The sequence below is a fragment of the Delphinus delphis genome, chromosome 16 (assembly GCF_949987515.2).
Source record: "Delphinus delphis chromosome 16, mDelDel1.2, whole genome shotgun sequence".
Taxonomy (NCBI): Eukaryota; Metazoa; Chordata; class Mammalia; order Artiodactyla; family Delphinidae; genus Delphinus; species Delphinus delphis.
The window spans coordinates 76708852-76733316 of NC_082698.1; the positions used below are offsets into that span (position 1 = coordinate 76708852).

Sequence of the window (24465 nt, forward strand, 5' to 3'; positions counted from 1 at the left end):
TCTAATTGTATTATTTCTAGATTCCTATCCTCCAAGTCATTCACTCTTTCTTCTACATGGTCTGCTCTGCTACACATGTTCTGTGTTACACTCCTCATCTCATTCGTTGAATACTTTAGTTCCAGTAGTTCTGTTTGGCTCTTTTTATAATTTCATTCTCTTTGTTAGAGTACTCCTTCCATTCATTAATTTTATTTATGATTTCACTAAATTGCCTTTCTGAGTTTTCCTGTGGCTCGCTGAATTTCTCAATACTATTTTGAATTCTTTATCAGTTAGATCGCAATATTCCACGCCACTGAGCTCAACTGCTGGAGAATTACCATCGTCTTTTTGTGATGCCATATTCCCTTGACTTTTCCATATTGGTTGTAGTCATGTGTTTCTGCTTTTTGCATTTGAAGTAGCAGAAAGCACCTTAACTGAGCTTTCATGTCTTTTCTGGTTCTTATAACTCACCAGGCTGGCTATCAGAAGCCTCTCTTTTGTTTTCCAGGAGGCGGCGCTGTAGCTCAAGCTTGTGGTTTCTCCCTTGCCCATCCACATGGTCTGTCTACTGGAGCTCACTCTCCTTGACCAGAAGTGTGCACAGGGAGCTGGCAGCAGAGTGGGAGGGAGGTGTGGGTTTGGCACTTGGTGAGTTAGGGGTGCCCACAGTCCTGGTAGGGAGATCCTGGGAGTGGCACTCCCAAAGGCATGTGGGTAGACTTTCTGCTGAGTGCAGTCCCTTTAAGGCCATTTGAAATTCTTATCTACTTCTATTTCAAAGTCCTCCCAGCCCCTAGCTGCAAGCTCCCACCTTAGTACTCCAGGTGCCAGTGGAGAGAAATGGGTTTCTCCAGCCAAGTCCCGCCCAGCGAAGGCAGTAGGGCGCTCTCATGCTCCTCTTTCTCCAAGGAAGCGATACCTCTGCCACATAAATCAGCCTGACAACCACCTTCTTGGAGGTGGGGTGGTGCTGGGAAAAGTTTCTCCTACTGCTTCCGCTGTGGCCAAACTCCTGTTTCTTTTTTCGTTTGTTTGTTTTCTTTGTTCTTTTTTTCTCCAATGGTGTGTTGGCATCTCTCTTTGGGAGGGCTGGACTTCTGCAAGTTGTCTGTCATGGGCGCGTACCTGCCTGATTCACACTCACCGGATTCTAGTCCCACAGCCAGGAAAGGGGCCCAGGCAGCCTCACTGGCTTCATTAGTTCTGCAGCTTATAGGGAGGTTTCTCTATCTCCTACCAGATGCACTGGTGCGCAAGATTCCTCCTGGGTCCCTGAGAGCTACAGCTGCAAATTGCAGAAACCCCACAAAGGGACTCTTATTCATGTACGGGTATCTAATTGAACATCTTATGCTGTCATGTTACAGACATCACTCCTATACTAGGTATTTTAGAAACTGGGGGCCTTGCAGTAAACAAAGCCCCGGCCTCTTATTGAGTGCATATTTCAGTTTAGGCGCCCCAAAAGCTAAACGAATAAATAACGTCAGCTGTAGAAGTGCAAGTGAAAAAATAAAGCAGGTTAATGATCAGAGCATTATAGATAGAATGCTTAAGGAAGACCTCTCAGAGGAGTTTATATCTAAGCAAAGACTTAAATGAAGTGAGTGTTCTTTTGTGTTTTTTTCTGATGTAAAAAGTCCTTCTCCACCTCATGGTCATGAAGATATTCCACTTGTCTTCAAAAAGTATTTTTGTTTTGTGCAATTGGGTCTTGAATTAACCTGCAAATGTTTGTGCATAGCATAAGGTAGAGACCTAACTTTTTTCTATTTTGCTAGTCAATTATACGAATACCACTGATGGAACAGTTTTCATTTCCCCACTTATCTATAACAAGACCTTTGGCATAGGTCAAATTTGTATATATGCATGTATATATTTGGGAACTCTGTCTCAATTTGTCTATCCCAATACCATTGTAACACTTCCTTTATTACCACAGTTTTATCATAAGTCTTGATATCTAGCAGAGCAAGTTTATCTTCTTTTGTAAAAGACTTCTAGACATTCTTGAACCTTTGAAATTCCACATGTATTTTAGAATAGCTTAGCAAGCTTCTTAAAAACCTCTGTTGGCGGAATGACTGGAATAGTATTGATTCTAAGATTAATTGGGGGAGAACTGATATATTTGTTGTACCATCCATGATCATGATCTATCTCTATTTATTTAGATAGTCTTTAAAGACTTTAAATCCAATTTTAACATTTAGTCTACAGAGGTCTCGCACCTCTTTGGTTAGATTTCTCATCTACCTTAGGGATTTCTTTATTTTTCTTTCTTTTGTTTTTTTTTTCTTGCACTTCTAAATGAGATTTTAAAGGTATTGATCTAGCAATACTGCTGTACTTATTGTCAACAAATAATACTGTAGATCCTCCTGAGTTTTCAATGCAATAACATTACCTGCTATTGACAACAGTATGTTTTCTTCCTTTCCAAAACTCATAATTTTTTTCTTGTCTCATTGCATTGGCTATATTGAATACATCAGGTAATAGTAGTTTATATAGTAGTTTATATGTCTTTATGTCTTTATAATAGTAGTTTATATGTCTTATTCCTGAATCCTAAGGGAAGAACTTTGGGGTTTTATAGATCATTGGTTGCTATTGGCCTTTTGTCAGGTTAAGAAGGTTCTCTCAGATCATTGCTTGCTAAGAGTTCATATGCTTATAAGTAAAACATTTTATGAAATATTTATTACTAAATATATTGGTAGGATCATATGAATTTTCTCCCTCACTCTAGTGTGAATAAATATATTTTTAACATTAATCCATCTTTTTATTACTGGAATAAATTTAGCTGGGCCATAATATACTGTTAAGTTTGCTAATATTTTACTTAGCATTTTTTTGTATCTATGCCCATAAGTGAAGCTGGATTACAATTTCCCTTCCTCACACTACCCTCATCTGGGCTTTATTTTATTATTTATTTTATTCTCAGATAATAAGTTGTAAAGTGCTGCTTCTTTTTCATTTGAGATTACCCATTCTTAAATATTTGCTGGAAATCAATAGAAAAGTGGTTTGGGATGTATGTGTGTATTTTAAACTATTAATTCAATTCCTTTAATAGCTGTAGCTCTATTAACATTTTCTTTCTTCATGGGTCAGTTTTGATAATATTATATACAACTGTCAATACAATTTAACTTAGAAACTAATTTGTTAATTATATAAATTTGTTACAGTTTGCGGTCCCTCTTGAAAATATCCCTGTAATTGCTCAAAGAAATATTTCTTTTTTCTTTTATCAATCTTTTCAGAGATTTTTCTTCCTGCTTATTAGGTTTCTAAAACATGCTTTCTCCAAGTATTGTTTTAAATATGCAACTCTTATGTTTTGATATGAAGTCTTTGCCTTTGCCATTCTTGTATTTTAAATTTTCACGATGATATGTTTGATCTATAAGCTATTTAGAACTATGTTTTAAAAGTTTTAAATATGTCATGACTTTACATGATTTTTTGATTGTTACCTCCTGTGATTCAATAAATATGATATTTACAATATCAATGTCCTCATGTTGTAAAGGATGTTGAGTTTTATAAATGTTCCATGTGTTCAGTGTTCTATATATGTCAAGCTTTTAATTTATAGGGGGTTAAATTGTTATTATTCTTCATTAATATTTATCTGTTACACATATTAGTTTCTGGGAGTTGTGTTAGGAATTATCACTATGATTTTACATTTGTCTATTTATTTTGGAAAATCTATTAATATTTTGCTTTCTTGATTTTTCGAAACCATTTGACTTGGTGCATACGTGAGGAGTATTAGCATAATGCTTATTTTTTGGATCCTTATACATATCCTTCTTTCCTTAATTTTGCTTTCAGAGCTATTTTGTCTTATATGAGGCAACTGACAAAAAGGAAACTGCAGTTTCCTTCTGAACAATATTACTTGGCATCATGTTCTCATGTTTTTTCAACTTTCCACGTTCTGAATTTCTTGATGTGTCTCCTTTAGCTGGGTGTTATTTTTGTGAGGTGTATACAACGTGAGTTATCTTTCTGAATCTAATCTGACAATCACTATATCTTACCTGGAGAATTTCACTGATTTCCATTTATTGAGAGTAATGATATATTTGGATGTATACCTGTCATATTTTTATTTTTAAAAGTAACTATTTTTGGATACACACAAGAGAATATACTTTAAAGCATTCTAATGAAATGAACTCCATTAACCCACCACCATGGTAAAATTAGAACATTACCGACACCTTGTATTTATCTGTGTGCGCCTCCCCTTTCAACACCCCTGCCTATACTCCAACAAAGGTAGTTACTATCCAGAATTATGATGCCACTGCTTTAGAAAAATAGTCTTATCAAGTAAGCATATATCCCTAAAAATATGTACATATGTTTTATGCATATATGGTTTTTAGCATATATGCATATAGGGTTTTAGCCCTATACTTTATATATATAACCTTGTAGGATATGCTGTTATACATATTTTTTAATGGAAGGCCTGAGTAAAAAGGTTCGGTGGCCTAAAGGACCTGCTAGAATTTGCGCTCGCATAGCAAGCACATGGTTTCTACTTTAATTTTACGTTTATCTGGGGTGACGGATAGAAATTACGGAGTGGCTACTTTGTTTTTACCTCCATGATATTACTTAGCACATGTCCAGGACTGCTATTTACACCATGCAGGCCTCGGAAGAGTGGCTTGAACACTTAAACTAAACTAAATAAAGAAAAAGTAATAATATGTAACCGTTATCATTTATTAAGCACTTATACTCATTTAATCCCTACAACTTCCCGTATTCATACCTGTTAGCAGATGAGAAAGCTGAAGTTTTAAGAAGTTAAACAAGGTCACAGAGATTGTAGCATAGGAGGCAAAATAACTCCGAGAGCATCTAGTGCCTCAGTTATCTCATCTTAAAGTGGAAATGATAACACTGACTGCATAACTACTCCTAAAATACATTTTCTTTGTAAAAATATATAAAATTATACATCTTCTGGTGGAAAGTGGGAAACCATATCCAATCAGTTAGGATGTGGGCATGCGTGTTCACACACACATACACAAAAGAAAAAAAACACACTCGTAACACACTACCAAATATTTTGTGAGCTTGTTTCCCCTCTGGGCACTGTGATGGACTCTCACCCCACCACGGCCTTGCTGCAGCCTCTAGTGTAATACAGCAAGCTTAAGTTTCGAATCTGAATTTTATAGCTTACGTGTAAGCAAGGCATCTAGGATGCCATCAAGAGTTTTTTGGGAGCAGTAACACTAAATAAAGTAAGGCACAGACTATTTAATATTGCTTAGACATTCAACTTACTTCTTCGGCAGCTTCATTTTTTTCACCTTTTCTTCGGTGTGTTCATCTGATATACCCACATGACATCCTAATGCCAACAAAGTCCTGGAAAAGAAAACCAGACATAAGCTGCAACAATTCCTTCCCTATGTCCAGAACAACCCAACATAACAGCAGCTGGGCATGAGGTATAACAGTCCACCTCGAATGCAGAGAGAAGTATTTTGTTTTAAAGCAAAAGGAAAGCTTACTTAGTTGTAAATTATTTACTGTTGAGTCATGAGTAGGACATTTGAAAATTAAATGTTTCAATTCAAACACAAAAAGGAACATATTGAAAAGTAAGTCTCTCTACAATCCCTTCCTTCTATTCCTGTTTCTTTCCCTAAAGGCACTGATTGCTACTAATTCCTGAATGTCCTGCTACAATCTATGCATATTCTAAAGCAGCTGTGTGTGTGTGTGTGTGTGTGTGTGTGTGTGTGTCATTGTTTCTGCTTTCCTTTTACGCATTGGTTATGTGTAAGAGTTCTCCACAATTTGCTATCTTGACTTTACAATATAACTTTGATATATGACTTTGACTTACTGTCCTTCATATAAAGCTGGTTTATTTTTCAATAGGTCTGAAGTGTTCCATTCACTGAGTGTGTCATCATGTCTTACCCAATTCTCTGTACACTATCTTCTGTTATTACAAACAATGCTACAATGAATAACCTTATACATTTAATACATGTACTATATCCTTCATCTGTAGGATAAATTCCTAGACATGCAATTACTGGGTCACAGGGGTGGTACGTTTCAGAGTTTGACAAATATTGCCAAATGTCTATAGAGCTGGTAATCATTTATATTTCCACCAGCAAGGTATGACACTGCCTGCCTATTTCCCATACCTGGCCCAACACAGAGTTATCAATTAATATGCTAATGAGATGTCTCATTTACAGTTTTAATTGGCATTTTTCTTCATATAAGTGCACTTGAGCACCTTTTTCGTATGCTTTGGCGATATCTGTACTTCCTTTTTTCTGTGAAAACATTCCTTGTTCACTTTTCTGTTAGATTTGGGTTTTGTTGTGGCAGTTCAGAAGCCCTTCAAATATATGAGATATGAGTTACAAATATTTTCCCCAGTTTCTTGTCTTTTTACTTTCTTTATGCTGTTCTTTCTATGTAGAGCTTTAAACTTGTTTTTATATAACTGAATTTTTCTATCTTTCAAAAATGGCTTCTGAGTTTTATGTGATACTTAGATTTCCCAACTGTTAAATCACTTGAAGGAACCGTCCTTGCTTTTTTGACGGGGAAGGGGTGGGGCAGGGGAAGCTATATGTCCTAAGGTAGAGGTTTAACTTTATTTCCCAGATGGATACCCAGGTCTCCACAAAATATTTACTGAATAATCCATTTTTACCACTTACTTGAAATGCTACTTTTATGATACACTGAAGTCCCCATATGTTTTTAAATCCTTTTCTGGACTTCCTACTCTAGAAAAATCTCCCTTTCACATGACACATGGGGGTTCCAATTGGCCAGAAACAGTTTATCCAGTGTTTAGATACACTGTATTTTTTTACTCCCTTTAATGAATAAGCTTTTGCTGATTTTCCCAAGAAAGATCCTCACCATTCACATTTAGAACTCAACCTTATAAGTCCCCAGACTTAGGTAGAACAACACGCTTTACTATTCATGACAATGAGTGGTTCCACCTATCTCGATAGAATAAGGTGCAACAGCATAAACTTTGTGGATGACAGAATTTCTAAGGTGTGGTCAGTTGCAAAACGAAGGTAGCAAGTATCTAAAATCCATCTATACTTACCCTCCATCACATTTAAAAAATGAAAATATGGAGACAGATATAGATACACACACACACACACACACACACACACTGCTATCAGGTTAAATGTTAGGTTATATAGGGCAAAATTGAGATAAGCCCGTGAAATTACCTTTGGAGTGTGAAACTGCAGAAATAGGGATAGAGCAAGAGCTAACTGAAGCTATGAAATTATCTAAAGAATGTGCCACTTCAGATGAGATTGACTGGCAACAGAAGAATCAAAAATTGACTCACAAAACAAACACAGGCTATGCTTATTCAAACACTGTCCAAGGAACAGGAAGTTTCCTGCCATCATCCTCCATTCATTTATCTATTCAGTAAGTATCTTTTGAAAGCCAGGTCCTGTGCTAAGTTCTGGGGATAAGCTTACAGGCTGGTGAGGACTAAGACAAAAATTAACTATAACATAGAGTCTTGCATGCAGTGACATACGTACAGGGCTATGGAAGGGTCAAGTAGGATCCCAAACCCAGCTCTAAGGGAACTCAAGGGTGACAATAACATTGGGATTTATCTGATTTATCTTAAATCCAGGTAGTTAAACTTCTGAGTGCGTGCCTACCAAGCAATCTGATTATAACATATGGAGAACCCTGCCTAATACATTAAGTGACGATAATGGCTAGCACTGTATGACCATCGCTACAATCCAGTTTTAGAATATTTCCATCAATCCATCAGATTCTCCATGCCTGTCTGCAGTCACTGATCATCCCCACCCTCAAGCAATCATAAATGTGCTTTCTGTCTCTAAAGAATTGCCTTTTCTGGGCTTCCCTGGTGGCGCAGTGGTTGGGAGTCTGCCTGCCGATGCAGGGGACGCGGGTTCGTGCCCTGGTCCGGGAAGATCCCACATGCCGCGGAGCGGCTGGGCCCGTGAGCCATGGCCGCTGAACCTGCGCGTCCGGAGCCTGTGCTCCGCGACGGGAGAGGCCACAACAGTGAGAGGCCAGTGTACCACAAAAAAAAAAAAAAAAAAAAAAAAAGAAGAATTGCCTTTTCTGGACATTTCATCTAAATAGAATCATACAGTATTGAATCTTTCATGTCAGGCTTCTTTGACTTACCATGTTCTTTAGGTTGATCCGTGCTGTAATGCACATTAGTAGTTTATTTCCTTTTACTGCTAAATAGTATTGCATTGTATGGCTCTATTACATTTTGTTTATCCATTCATCAGCTGATGGATGTTCGCAGTTTTTCCAGTTTGGGGATGTTATGTATAATCCTTCTATGAGCATGTCTTTGTGTCAACATAGGCTTTCATTTCTCTTGGGTAGGTACGTAGGAGTAGAATTGCTAGGTTGTATCATAAATTTATGTTTAACGTTTTAAGAAACCACCAAGTGGCAGGGCCATTTTACATTCCCATCAGTAATACATGTAGATTTCAGTTGTTTTCTATATCTGCACCAACACTGAGTGTATCTGTCATTTTGATTATGGCTATTCCAGCATGTGTGCGGTAGTATCTCATTGTGATTTAGTTTGCATTTTCCTAATGACTAATGATGTTGAGCATCTTTTCATGTGCTTATTAGCCATTCACATATCTTCTTTATTAAAATATATACTCAAGCGTTTTGCCTGTTTTTTAATTGGGCTGTATGTATTCTTATTACAGAGTTGTAAGAGTTACCTATATATTCTGTGTACAAGTTCTTTATCAGGACTTGTATGATTTACTACAAACCCTATAAATGTAAACTTATATGATTTATAAATATTTTCTCCCAATCTGTGGCCTGAGTCTCCGTCTCCTATGTGGTTTCTTTTGTATTACAAAAGGTTTTACTTTCAATGAGATCCAGGGTATTGATTTTGTTTTCTTTTATGGATCACATTTTGGGCATCATATCTAAGAACTCTATGTCTAACCCAAAGAGACTTTTAACTGAGAACAACAGACCATTTAAAAAATCTATTCAATGCTATCAACCACACCAAGTTCTCTGAGTAAGAACTCTTTGGTCTTTATATTATCTTTATTAAAACCATTTTATTTGACTTAACACCGTTCAACTCACCCATTTAAAATGGTTTTAAAGTCTGCAGAGGGTGGGGAGAGAGCAGCGTGAGCTGTGGAGCTTGTGCAGAAGTTAGCAGAGAGGAACAGAGTATGGGAAGTGGAAAAGGACGAGCTGGAGGTGGGCTCTCCATCTGATTCCTGTGCTTCCGACAGTAACCTGCATATGCCTTCAGCACATATTTGCTACAAGATTAAGTGGCAATAATTGGTTCGTGCTGCAATTTAGCACTTCAAGTATATGACCACCGACAAGAAGAGGAAACAGACTGGCACAAAGCCACAGAGAGAACAGGAGGCACCCTGTCCGTGATAACCATCTGGTATACAAAAGCCTGGCTAGAGACTGAGCTTTATTGCTTATTCGTGGGTTCATTCATTCGAGAAATATTTACTGAGCTCTGTGTAAAGTTCAAAAGATGGTGAATAAAATCAAAATCAGATGCCTGCCCTCAAGAAACTTAGGTCTGGTGGAGTAGAGAGGCCATCCTGTGATTATACATAGCTGGACAGTTTCTATGCTGAGAGATACAAACAGGCTGAGTGCCTATGAAAGGGGGCTTTATTGAATCAAGGAGCTCAGCAAATGTTTCCCGAAGAAGTGACCCGAGATGTAAAGGATGAGAACAGGGCATGGAGGGGAGCATTCCAGGAAGTGGACGTAAAGAAGGGGAAAGGAACGTGCAAACAGGTGTGCAAAACAAAGTCTAGTGTGATGGCAAGCAAGGAAAAAGAAGAGCAGCCTCCTACGTGATGATGGTGGTGAGAAGGGAAGCAAGACCTTGCAGGACCACTGGGCAAATTAAGGTACTGCCTTTATCTTAAGAGCAATGGGAAGCCATTAAAAGAATTCAAATAGGGAGAAATGACACTAAATATTTGAAAAAGATCAGAGTACAGAATGGGTAAGAGAAGAGCTAGCTTAATATTTCAACTGGATCTGTCGGGACAGTTTTATAGTTTCAGGTGGGGAATAATGGTAGCTTAGGCTAAAGACATGGAAGCAACCTAAATGTCCCTCAATAGATGAATGGATAAAGAAGATGTGGTACATATACACAATGTAATATTACTCAGCCATAAAAAAGAATGAAATAATGCCATTTGCAGCAACATGGATGGACCTAGAGATGATCATACTAAGTGAAGTAAGCCAGACAGAGGAAGACACATATCATAGCGTTTGACTTATATGTGAAGTCTAAAAAAAAAAGAAAGAAAGACACAAATGAACTTATTTACAGAACAGAAACAGACCCACAGTCATACAAAACAAACTTATGGTTACCAAAGGGGAAAGGGAGGGGAGGGATAAATTAGGAGGTTGGGATTTATACATGTTACTATATATAAAATAGATAGCCAACAAGGACCTACTGTACAGCCCAGGGAACTATATTCAGTATCCTGTAATAAACTATAATGGGAAAGAATCTGAAAAAGAACATACATACACATACATATATATATATGCATAACTGAATCACTGTGCTGTACACCTGAAACTAACACAACATTGTAAATCAACTATACTTCAACTTAAAAAAATGGTAGCTTAGGCTAGGGTGGTACAGTGCTGTTCGGGAAGAGGGTGTCAGAATTTCTGCAGTGCTGTACAGCACACGGATGATCATTCAAATCGGAAGTAAGCTGTCTTTTTCAACAATTTAGGTGATAAAAAAAAATCACAGAAAGAGCAACAAAAATTCATATTCACACGAAATCACCCAACATCCAAATAAGGAATATTCTGAAATAATCGTTTGCTTATTCGTCATTTGGCACTCCTGAGATTTTAAATGAGTAAAGTTGCTAATCTCACCCACAGTATATATATATTTTTTAAAAAAACTGAACTTTATAGAGTGCTTCTTCTGTTAGGCATTACGGTGCTAGAGGCTTTATCAGTATTGTATCATTTAGTCCCCACTACAATTCCATAAAGTAGATACCCTATGATCCCCATTTTAAACTGATGCTAAAAAGTCTAAGGTTCAGAGAATCTAAGATTCCCTTTGTAGGAGCAAGTCCTTAAATCTAGACCATCCAACCATCTAGGCTCTGTGTTCTTACCCACTCTGCTCTAGTGCCTATCAACTAACCAAGTGAATAAAGGAAATACATAAAGTACTGTACTTTCTTTAACTACTGGAATTGGGCATAGTGTGAATTCTGGAGAAACAGGAGCTCTTTTCCCCCTAATTTAAATTTTAAAGGAACAAGTGAAATTAGTTCATCATAAAACCATATAAATATTAACAAATATGAAAAGGGTTATTAGCATTCGCCACAGGCAACAGCACCATGATACGTGCGGTCTGATGATTAATCAAACCAGCCACCAGTAGCTGTTAGGAATGAGATTAGGTTATGCGTAGCAGTCAAAGGCTCAACATACCAGGGAGACTGGTATGGAGATCTCTACACTCCAGGCTTCCCAGGATTTGCCTAGCTAGCTTAGCTGTCAATTGCTAAAATGATAGGGAATGTACTGCAAATTTAACTAAAATATCTTAGGCCATGAACTTTCAGTAAAAACATTTTGTTGTAAAAGATGGGCAAATGATGGGCTGCCGTGAATTAGCAAGCTAAATATACAAGCTTCACATCAAGACCACAAAGGAAGACAGGAGACCCTGAACAGGCGGTCACAGTGATGTGCTCTGCATTCCTCATTACAGGCAAGCTTGGTCATTTTTTACCTGTAGTGGTTTCTCAATTCACTCGATTTGTATATACTCCTTTTCCTTTTAAGTTACTAGTAGAACCTAAACTCATTCTAGGCCCAATTTGTTAATTTTCATAAGGAAAATCACTACCAGATCTTTGAAGATATATACCTGGACCCAAATCCTAGAATTTGAAACAGTGTCTAAGTTTTATGTTCTGGGTCTTTGGTAAAATAACTTCAATAGAACTAGCTCTTTGCACTTAACAAAACTGAAACAAAACAGAAAAAGGACAAAAGTATTGGTTTATTCCTAATATAAGTAGGTTTTGAGATAAGTGACCTACTGGAACAAATCCAGTTCTTCGAGGCCATCAAGGATGGAAAAGTGCAAAACTATATACTTAATAAGGTACTTCCTAAGTACTTGCTGATTTGACAGTTGTCTAACCATTACTGAGTTAATGAAAGGACCCTATTTTCTGATCATGCATCACCAAGTCTTACAGTGAAAAACTGTTCTAGACTAGAAGCTAGAGAAGCTGGATCCAGTCCCAGCACAGCTACTAACTAGCTGTCAGGGCACTTGACAGCTCTATGAGAATCCCCGGCTGTGACATCACTGGTAAACCTGAAATAATAACACTCACAGCCCAGTGTGCTGCTAGGAAGATTAACCCAATACCTGTAAGTGAGAGTGTATGTGAAAAGGCAAAGCTCTAAATAAATAAACATACTAATTAGTATAAAGTATCATATGGTATTACCACTAACACTAATAATAAATGCCCTTATTCAAAGCTCAATGCAATACCTTAAATTGGTATAAAAATTTCTAAACACTTGTTCAAACCTTCATTTAGCTAGTCACACACCGGTAACAACTTATGACTGACATTCTGAGGAGCACTGCACCCAATGCCAAAATCCTTGTATTCCGAAATACCCATAAACATCTGTAGAATACTCTTTGGGAGACAGTTACATAGAGCACAAAGGCATAAAGTTAATATGCTCAAAGTCTGTTCCAAACAAATATTGATCCAATCTACCAATGCATTATGGAAATTTCTAACCGGAATTAAAATGAATGAAAGCATAATATCAACACTCGGTTTCTTTCGTGTAATACAGATAGGAAGACAGGAAATGTAAGACACTCACTTCAGGGTCTCAAGCGACATCTGTAAGTTGTAATTGCGTTCCTGTTCAGGCAGCTTGCAGAACTCCACCAGACACGGGTGCTGTCTCTTATTGTCATCTCTAACCTGAAACAGAACAGGATATCGACATATAATAGTTTCTAAGGTCAGATACTAGCAATGGCAATCTAATTGCACGGAGGAAAGCAAAGGGGGAAGCAAGAAGGGAAACCCAGACCATCACCCCAGCTAAGCTGCCTCTGTCATCTCCCAGGCACGGCTAATATTCGAGGTCAGTGGTCAAGCCTGGCATTGTCTGGGCTTCCTGATGTCTTCCATTTGGCACCGTTCCTGGCCCCAGTGTCCATGCCTGCTCTACCCTGAATCCCCCATGCCCACTCTCCCAGCAACTTCCAGCATTTGCTTCAATCTTACTTCCTTAACGAGGCTCATTCTGTCCGCCTTCCTAATATGCCAATCTGCCCACCCACCCTACTTTTTTTTTCCCGTAACAGTTACCACCTGCAAACAGACTAGGTCTTTATTTATTGCATTACTGTCTATCTCCCTGCAACTAGAATGTATGACCAAAGGAACAGGAATTTGACCTCTTTTGCTTTTTGACAATGTGTTCCCAACACCTAGAACATGCCAGGTACATGGCAGGCACGGAACAAATATTTTGTAAACTGAAATGAATTCTAGGTAAGAAGGTGTAGTAATCACTTAGTTTTGATGTGCAGGAAGTTTTACGTGTTTAGAGCCAAACAGATTAGAGACATCAATGAACATCATGACTGATTGATACAAACTCTTGGAGGTGGTTCCAGCTGTTCATTTCACCCCATGTAAGCTACTTCTGCTCTCACAAGCCACTCCAGTGCTTTACCGAAGTCAGTTAACATCCCACAGCCATTTTTCATATTAATCCTTGAAAGCGTGGATTAGCAATCAGAATAAACTAAATTCAAGATTTTAGGGATGAATTAATGAGAAAGATGTTCTGTACCCTTGCATTAGTAATTAGGTTTTTATCTTCTTAGAGACCTAATTACACAGGCATTACTGCCATGGTGACACCACGATCACAGCCATATGCTGCCAGGGAACAAATTACTCCACGGTAATAATTACCAGGCTTTATAAATGCCACATAAAATGTAGGTAAACACGAGTAAGAATTTTTTTTTAAGTTTTCAGGAGTCGCCAAGTTAAAAACAAGATAGTTATTCCTTTCTTTCCAGTGATCATTGCAAATGAACAGGACTTACACAAAAGCATATAGTTTATTTACTTATTCAAGTGTGTAACTTTGGAAATGAAATCTAGAGTTACAAAATGTAACACTAAATTCTAAACATAAAGGTAAAAATGAACATGCCCAATTCCGGAGATAATTTAATCTGTGTTCGTGTAATTTCCACCTCCCCTCTATTCTCTACGCCAGAGAGTAACTGACCCCATCATCCTCTCGGGTGTCCAAGCTAAAACCAGAAATCTACCCAGATTTCCTTCCCTCTCTTATCCACATCCCATAGTGGAACTTCAAAACATCTGCAGTCATGTTTCTCTGGCCCCACTGCCGGCACACAGTTGGGAAACTCACAACCTCTCACCTGGGCCACCTGAGTCCTCTCCCTGACCCCTTTTCCTGCCTCCAGGCTCACTGCTCTTCCACAAAAACAGCAGAGCAAATATTTACCACCTCCTGGAAGCCCTCCCTGATTTCACCAGAAAAGCTGTAAATATTCCTCCCTCACAGTTAGTATCTCCATTACAGTACTTAGCTTGTAATTGTTTGTGTACCTATCACTCAGCTAAACCAGAAGCTCTTAAAAAAGGCAAACTGACTAAAACAAGGTCTTTTCAATTTGGTGACCCCAGTACCAAGCACATGAGGCGAATACTAGGCAAAAGGGATACACGAATGCCTGAATGGACAGGCCTGATGTTATTCCGTAAAGTAGAGCTCTTACGTGATGCTCCTGTGAAACACATCGCAAAGACATTTAAAGAAACTAAGTTCTTTCCAAAAAGTAAAAACAAACAAAAAACCCCAACTTATTCAACAGTTCAAACTGCTCTAAAGTAAAACACAGTTGAACACTTCATTTAAAATGTCAAAGAATTTATGGAATTAGTCTCAATAACAGGGATGTACCTAAGTCTAGACTAAGAGACATCATAAAGTCAGGGATGGTGGCCACTTATCTGAAAGGAGTTTTAGGAAAGCCCTTGTCAAAGAAGCAGGACACAAGGTCAATTATTACACGGTAGAACGATGTGAAATCTCCTCACGTGTCAGTTTGAGACTCTCCCAAATTGCTGACCCTCTGACATGATACCTGGAGCTGTGCCTGCCCAGAAGGAGCCCTAAGAAAACAACCGTTTCGTGCTACCAGCAAGTATTTGAGTGTGTTCCTTGTCCCAGGAAAGGTGCCAGGTGCCAGCACTACAGCAACAGACTAAGTGCTTCATCTCCACCCTGGAGGCCCAAAAAACATAAAGCCCAAGGTTGCTTTAACCAGCCAGGACCAGGTGAAGGATAACTGGCCGCAACCAGGATGGCTCAGAGGCACCGTATTCTCTTTCAGTCTCATCTACAGACTGGCAGCATTAGAAGGTATGGTATTGAAATGAACTGGATTCAACTGCAAAAATAGATAATAACGAGACCTTATATTTCCTCTTTTTTTAAAAGAAACATAAGTAAGTTCACTGTAGAACGTAATCATTTAGGCAACCTTTAGAAGCTTGCGATAGAAATCATCTTTCTTGAGCATAAGCCTGTTAAACAGTTCCTGTTACTGTACGGGTTTTTTTTTTTTTTTGGAGGGGAGTTGTTATGAGATGTTTTTAAATCCTAGCCTGTAATTATCTTTCTCCAAATTTTGTCCATAACTCAAATCTCTGCCTCATCTTGAACCCTGTGGTAAATTCTGTCAGTAACTCTTCTGGCAATTGGCTAGGTACACCTTCATGATATCTCTCCTTTTACTGACTTTAACTGACGGTAAATATCTTATCTAGCATTTACTCATTTCCTCTATTTTTAAAAGTCCATGACTATAGCACAAAACTATACACTTAACAAGGTAACTTTGTAAGTGCTTGCTGATTTGACAACTGTCTAACCATTACTCAGTTAATGAAAGGATCCCATTTTCTGATCATGCATCAGTAAGTCTTAATAGTGAAAAACAATTCTGAACTAGAAGCTAGAGAACATACATCCTAGTCTTAGCACAGCTACTAACTAGCTGTCAGGGCATTTGACAGCTCTATGAGAATCCCCAGCTGTGACATCACTGGTCAAACTGAAATAATAACACACAGCCCAGTGTGCTGTTAGGAAAATTAACCTATTACTTGTAATCGGGAGTATATGTAAAAAGGCAAAGCTCTAAATAAACAAACATACTAATTAGTATAAAGTATCATACGGTATTATCACTAATACTAATACTAAATGTCATTATTCAAAGCTCAATGTAATAAGTATGACTGGCTGAATACACTCATTTCTATATTCAGTCAAATATAAGAAAGTGTGACAACCTTTGGGATACTTAGGCTATTAATATCATAAAAATGAAAGTGTTGCCACAGTCCTGTTAAAAAACGATATATGCTACACTGGGATTACACGGGAAGTTGTTTTGGTTTTATTTCATCTAAATTTTATTGATAAACTGTAAACTAAGTTCTCTGAAAAATAATCATTTGGAAACGCATGCAGTCATTATTTCTCAGCCTCTCTTCCACTTACGAAACCAACTTGAATCTTTGCCAAGAGGACTTACACTGCTACGTACAATGGGGACTAAAAGAAGTGAAACATCGGAGGAGGAGAGTAAACTGACTTCTTTCCATTTTCAGTTTTCACTTTCAATTTCAGTTTTTTTCCTGAGTTCCTTAGAAATCAATGCTTATTGTCAGTATATGTTAACCTTGATTTAAAAATGTAACTTTCAGCCTGAAGACTGATAACTTTTCAACTGTCTAGGCAACTAAGCCTTCCTTCAATGAACCCACCACTGATGTCATTCCCTCTCATAAAGAAATAATGCCCCAAAACTAAAGTGTAGGGGGAAAAAAATCAATCGTCAAAAAATCAATCAAAAGAAATAATGCCCCAAAACTAAAGTGTAGGGGAAAAAAAATCAATCATCAAAAAAAATCAATCAATCATGTCACCACGTAGCAGGATGAGTGAGAAGAAGTTATGTTTTCAGAAAGATGTATTAACAGAATCTAAAAATAATTTACAAAATTATGTACCGGACCATACTGCCAGCCGAGTTCAATTTTATTCATAACCCAGAGTTCATGGATATTCTCTGCCAGCTTTTCTCTTATCCTCTCCAGGTGGGGAGGCAACACAATCTAAAATTGAAAAGAAGAAAAAGAAAACACATCAGAAAGAAATGCAAGAAAATGCAGTGTTAATCGTCCTCACTGTGAGTTGAACCAAATAAAAGTCTCATCAACCATTAAAATATGATCATATAACAAGGTTCCAAACCATCTAATCTAAATTTGTAAAACTAGGTATCTAAGCAATTAATAGGTAAATTTGGGGAAATTATGAATGAAAGTTAGAAAGAAAGAAAGAAAACAGAGTATTGCTGAGGACAGCCATCATTAAGAAAAAAGTCCTAATGGATTTGGTATAACCACCAGAATATGCATTATTTAAAAAGAGAAATCATCCCAGAGTTCTTAAACCAACCTGGCCAGCACCCACCGGCTAGAATGAAGGCAATTCAGTGTCCAAAAGATAATCCGCTCACTCTCGGCGTCTAGAAATATCTGTTGGCAGTGATTTATGTTTTCCCTAACTCTGTTACTTTTAGTGGTTTCCAAATGTAAGCCTCAGGTGAAAAAATGTGAACCTGTTCCCATTATAAAGGGGAAGTTTAACGGCCTCTTCATAACACAAAATGGTTTTCCAGGTGATGGGTTGGCTGTGCACACCTGGCGAGGTACTGGTATGTGCCCCACAAGCAGTCCCTCAACACAGAGAGCAGGCAACTGCCCACCATGCCCATGGATGCGGCAGAGTTTCCACAGGGGGCGGGCCATCCCTGTCTCCTTCCCTCCAAACAGTAGGGGTTATCCAGGGCTCAGGAAATCCTAAATGTGCTAGCGACAGCACAGAATCCCACTGTCCATGCCAGTCCATTTCCATCCTCCAATCGTGCTTCCCGCTCAACTCTGGTAGCGCCATACACACCCTGGCACGTTCCAGCGACGGCAACACAAACTGAATTTGAGCCATGAACAAAGCTTGTTTGTTTATGTTACTGCATCATATACAAAGCCAGCAGGGAGAGACAAGAAATATGGTTCGAGGAACCAAACAATGGAAGCTTCTGAGGCCTGCTATTAATTCTATTTCAGACTTCAGACATTTCTCTCATCTTCAAAAGCTCATGAACAAACTATGAATATCTAACCAACCGGAATGGAGTTACTTCACCATTAAAATAGAGCAATACTTAATTCATTGTCAATGTCAGGATACTTTCAAGTCTATGAAAGAGAAAAGCAAGAGTAACTGCTAACATTGCTTGGGTGCTAACATTGCTTGGGTGCTATTCGCAAAGTACTGTGCCAATGTGTTATTTATTAACTATATCAAACATACTCTGAACATCCCAATGAATGTGATGAGTAATTTTCTCAAGTCCCAGAGCATACATTCGATCCCAGGCATTTTGATCATAATCCTAGAGCTCATGATCTCAAGCTCTACCCAAGATAAAAGTCAGTTAAATCACTTCAAAATACCAAGTGTATCTAGATGGGGGAAGAAATTGAAAACTCCACCACTACCCTGGGTAAGTAAACACCACTCTAAAATTAGTATGCATTACCTCAGGTTGTGGCCCATTAGTACATTATACTATAATACTATAATACTATACTATACTATATATAGTATATAGTATAATACTATATTATACTATTATATACTATAATACTATAATAGTACATTATAGTCAATTTACTGGCTTGAAACCGCCCTTAAAAAACAAAATAGAATAGACTAGGCAAATGGCTAAGGGGACATAGTAAGGGTAAGCATTAGTTCATGAAACCAATTATACATATAAATTGTATTACTGTAAAATGCATTTGTATGGGTTGCAGGCAAAAGTTTGAAAGCCACTACATATGGGAATGACTGCAATTCAAACGTTGCCATCACAGCTGAAGATCTGGGTACCTGGCTGGTATCCACGGGGATCGGTGTGAAGGCGGCTTGTGTCAGGGAAACTGTGGGACCCAGGAGGTCCCGTGTATATGTCCTTTCTTGCTTGTACTCTCGGCTGTGTTCCACTTTCAACTTTTCTTTTGGCAGAACAGCTTCATAACAAGGAGCATACCCGGGCGGAGGAAGGAACTTAAATTCTCCATGTCTCCCCCCAAGCAGAAAGCGTACCCTGAAAAGGATGCATGTCGGGGTCGGTTATATCTCTGGCATACAGAAAAGTTTCCTAATCAACAGGATAGAGGAATAAATTATGAGTACAAACTTAGCTTTGTCAGAAGCCACATTTCTTTTCTAAGTACCACCATAATGTCAGTACATTAGAGATTAAGAGCCTCTAATCATAAAAGTAAAACCTGATTAAATTATGTTAATGGCTCAGCAAAAACTTATCACTCTCTGGAGAAATAATAAAAGCATATGCACTCTATTCCTATGTGAATGAAATACCTGTTCATAGTATTTGGTCACTTAATGTCTCAAGGTGCCCAAATAATCAACAGAGAAAGAACAGACTTTCTAAATATCTGTATACTTAAAATTGCAGGGCTGGATGAGATCTGATAAAAAGAAAAAATAGTCACAGTCCGATTTCCCCGTGAAATTCCTTAAAGGAGACTCAAATGATACTTCTACATACTAAATTATCACTTTAATTTCTCTTCCATCTGGTAGTAGCAAAAAAGCAAAGGGTTAGAGGAAACTACCTTGACCCAGCTGACCATACGCAGATAATTTACAAGTATAGCAGGTAGAGGGTGACATGGAAAGGAGTCATCTTGACCTGATCAACCAAAAAACATGTGGTTTCTGTAGAAATGAGGGGGTTTGGAGTAGGGTGGAAGAATGTAATGAAAAGAAAAATTAATGAAAATAAATATGAGAAAATAAATGGTATTTTTAATGCAACATTGTTTATTTACCCTTATTAAATAAAAGAGTGAACTTAAATGGACTTGAAATATTTCAGGAACACTGGATAGAAGGATAGTCAGCAGATTGCATATCTAAATGGTTGGATATATGAACAAAGGATTCAGCCTCCTGAGATTCTCCTCTTAGGTGAATCTTACCTTCACCCTTCAAGGAAAGGGCAAAATGCCCTGTGGACGTCTAGACGCCCAGGAGTGAGAGAGAGAAGGTTAGCAAAGCAAGTGTGATGGCAGTGCAGAGTCTTCCATGAAAGAATGAGAAGTGAGAAGGCAAAGAGAGCAAAAAACATAGAAATACTAACTTGATTCCTGCAGAGAAACTGACAACTGGAAAGAAGAGGCCATCAATGTTGAAATTCTCAAACATGCCTTGAACAGGTTGTCCGTTAATTCGGAAGGAGATGCTTGGGGCACTTAGATCTAAACAGCAACTGATGACATCATCAGTTCTCAACAGATGCTGGTTTGGTGAGCTGACAGTACGGGCAATACAACCTATGGGGAAACACATTAAGGAGGGTAATGCATCTTTATCTCAGAGAATCATCTTCAGAACCTGAGTCAAAGATCTGAATAGGCAGTGACAATCACCAAAAGGTACTGGACGAGACTAAATCTTGAATGCATATTAATGTTATATGTCAAATCCTTTACCAAAAAAATTTGTTGCTTTTCTCAGGAGCCATGCTGCTATCTTTATTGTAAAATGGTCCTTCTGACATGCAGAAATTTTTGCATGCAGATGGATGGTATTTGATGCTGATATCATCTTACAGCTGATAATATAATGATGTCAGGGGAAAATCTCTAGGGAAAGGCTTGAAGCCAAATTGCTACTTTATCACCTACTACTTGTATGACCATCAGCACATTACTTAAGCTCTATAAACCTTGATTTCTTGTAAACCAAATTCCATCACCTTGTAGAGTTGTTATGATGATTAAATTAATGGTTAATAAGAACAGTCTCAGACACAGCAGGTATTTATTGCAGTCCCCTTCTCAAAGATTAAGTCCATTTTGTTTTATAACATAAAAATATAAAGGGATAATGAAAGCAGAAAATGTGCTCATTTGTGCATTGTTTATTGAGAGACAATACGTGTCAACTGGTTTGTTGTTCTATAACTTATTTCATACAAGGTCTTGGTTAGCTTCTTAAGTAGGACACAGGATACAAGTTGAGGCATGAAAATGATATTTGATAAATGTCATTTCTTGCCGTAGCCAGCCTATAACCTATGTCCATTCTTGACTGTGTCATAACTCCTTGGCCGATTAGTCCCATGGGCACAATGGAACACAGGAAGGTAAGGTCCTCCCAGACACACATGCTCACAAATGCAAACATACAAAATTTCTCCATTTGAGCAAAGACAAAAATAGATTTGATGATGCAACATTTGCATTTTTTAGAACACCTTTTTAAAATTTCTAGCATGCCAAGATTTCTACCAACAGCATATCTGAAATGCCAGTAGTAGAGCATATCTACATTTTAAACTGTGTACTTTTTAAAAATTTTACCAATATTCGCATCTGCAAGCAATACATTCGTTATCAGGTGGTCCCTCTAGAATTCCCTGGATATAATAAAGGCAGCTTGTTAAATAAAAGTCATACAAAAGCAACAGAACTCACAGATAAAGGTCTATACCCCTGTTTGTATTCAAGATCTGTAGCTGATAATGTTATTAAACATATTTACTATAATCCAAATATATTGCTCAATCTGAGGGATACTATAACGCTAATACTAATGACCATGGTTAACTGTTTTGCAATGCCTGAAAGAAACAGGTAAGAGAGATAAGGTCACTAGCGACCAGCCTAAGTCCACAGTTTCAATGGCACTCACACTGCTGAATCCACTAGGAAGCATTTTAAGATTGCATTTACATAAACTCAGATCAAATCCATATGAGAACTATATTCCTGTTCACTGCATTAGCCAGAAAAGAAGATAGCAGTGGTCTGATTCATAGGTCCTGTAGAAGAATCCTTACCCATCTTTCACATACTGTTCTATGACATTCCTCCATACTTTTATACTTAAATTCTCCAAAAGCACCAAGTTTTTTCACACTTTGGGTCCTTACAAACACAGGATGTGGATGCCCCAATCGAGGGGTCCCCAACCCCCGGGCCGGCATCGGGCCGCACAGCAGGAGGTAAGCAGTGTGCGAGCCAGTGAAGCTTCATCTGCCGCTCCCCATAGCTTCCCATCACTCCCATTACCGCCTGAACCATCTCCCACCCCCCAGCACCGTCTGCGGAAAAACTGTATTCCACGAAACTGGTCCCTGGTGCCAAAAAGGCTGAGGACTGCTGCCCCAATCCAATTCTCATTCGCACAAGGGGAACATAGCAATGCTATGCAAAGTTTAAGTTGGGAAGAAGAAATGAAGACAGAGCTCAAAACTTTTGCTGATAAGGCAAATTCTGGTTACAAGGAATATCTCCACCCTCCGATCACAAAAAGTTAAGTGTTCTCTCTCAGAAATCACAGATAGTTGATACTTTAAATCCTACTTCAACTCTTAAAAAGAAAAGGAATAGGAGAGTGAACCCAAGAAGATTATGTGAATTACAGTGGATTTAACCACATAACTCAGTCAGAAGCCAATTAGTTTAGATTTATCTTTGTTGATCCTGAATCTAAAATTAGCAATAGATCCCAGGGCTTGAGAGAACATAGCTTTCAACTACAGGCATGGTAGAGTGCGTATTTTCTTGCCATTTGAAAAAACAGTCAAATATTTTCTCCTGATACAAAGTTTCAAGATGAATTTCTCTTGAAATTCCACAAGTAACCTCTTTTCTGTAATACCTGCATAGATTCACTCAATATTTTTGTTGCTCTTATCACTCTGTTTTAAAGATACTTTGCCATGAAAGGCATATTGCATACACTTTCAACTCCAGGAGCTCTGGGTTCTTCCTCTGTGTTGACAGAAAAAGCTTCAAACTAAATGCAAACATGAAAATGGTGAAGGGGCGTTATATGGCTAAAATAATGAGATGCAATTCAGCATTTTTTTTTTTTTTTACCAGTGTAATGTTTTGTTTCGTTTTTCCCCTAATCTCTGTGTAATGGGAAAACAAGTGAACACGCTTCATTCATTCACCTAAGGACCCATGTTGTGTGGAGTGATACTCAAAGGTAGAGAGAGGGGATAATATCTGAAGATAATAGTTATATTATATATTATGTTTTATCAAACAGACATTAACCCTATTTCATCTTTGTCAGGTCTTCTGAAGGCAGGGCTCTTTGCCTTTGTTTGGTGGGTAGAAAAATTCTGGAACAAACATTGTGACTCTCTTCTGACCAGCACCGTACACCTGTGTATAAGACACACCACACTACAGCCTGGGTCCCAACCAGTGCCCCACAGGTTAGATGAAATACCCAACATACAGCTTCATCTCCTCCAGGCTACTGAGCTATTGGCACCAAATAAAGGAAAAATTTAGTAAGTATTATTGTTCAATACAACCAGATGGAGTGCTTTTCTTTATAAATTCCTTACCATAAACTCTTAGGTTTAATTAAATTTAATTTAAAATGTTCTTTTCATAATTTATGAAGCCTATAAAGCATTAATAAATGAATACCACTTGATTTGCCCATGAGAGGCAAAGTGCGGCTTTCTGTAATGTAAGGAGCCTCTCTCTATTTTCTGTATGTTAAATGTGCTATAAAATATATCAGGTTCACTCTAAATGCAGCTTTACGAATACAAGCGTATGTCTGCAGAGTCCAAATGAATTCCAATATCTACATAATCAAAAAGTAAACTTTTAAATAGAGCCAATCAAAATACATATTTTAATAAATCTGAAAAAAGAGCACTATTTTTATATATTACTCATGTTTAATATACTTTCAACCATCAAAGCTTAGCGGTGGTAGCTAGTGAAATGAACTATTCATTCGTTTTTAAACCATTCCACACTTCTGAAACAAAGCATCATTTTATTATGAGCTGACTCCTCACAATACACTTGACAAATTACCAGTTCCTGACATTACATTACCCACCAGAAGACGGAACTTAGTCTACTTATTCCAATTATTTTCCAGGATTTGGTTTTGGTTCTTTTTTATATTGGAAGCTAAAGCTTCACACATACCAATTAAAACAAGTAGGAAACGTTTAAGTTTTTGCACTTGATTCATGAATCAGAAAACCACTTCTGAAGTATACCGTTCAAAGGCCAAGAAGTCTTTTGGAGAGGTACTATAACTGTA

General features: G+C 37.9%; 1 protein-coding gene across 1 annotated transcript in view; it reads right to left on the bottom strand.

Moving 5' to 3' along the window:
* The window catches only part of RYR2 (ryanodine receptor 2), a 714060-nt gene that overhangs the window by 292325 nt on the left and 397270 nt on the right, over positions 1-24465 (bottom strand). Inside the window, exons 21-25 of the mRNA XM_060035003.1 lie at positions 20513-20705; positions 19234-19450; positions 17283-17387; positions 13024-13127; positions 5323-5406 (exon numbers count right to left, since the gene is read on the bottom strand). Of these exons, the coding sequence (XP_059890986.1) occupies positions 5323-5406; positions 13024-13127; positions 17283-17387; positions 19234-19450; positions 20513-20705 (703 nt within the window). The remainder of the gene's footprint in view (positions 1-5322; positions 5407-13023; positions 13128-17282; positions 17388-19233; positions 19451-20512; positions 20706-24465) is intronic.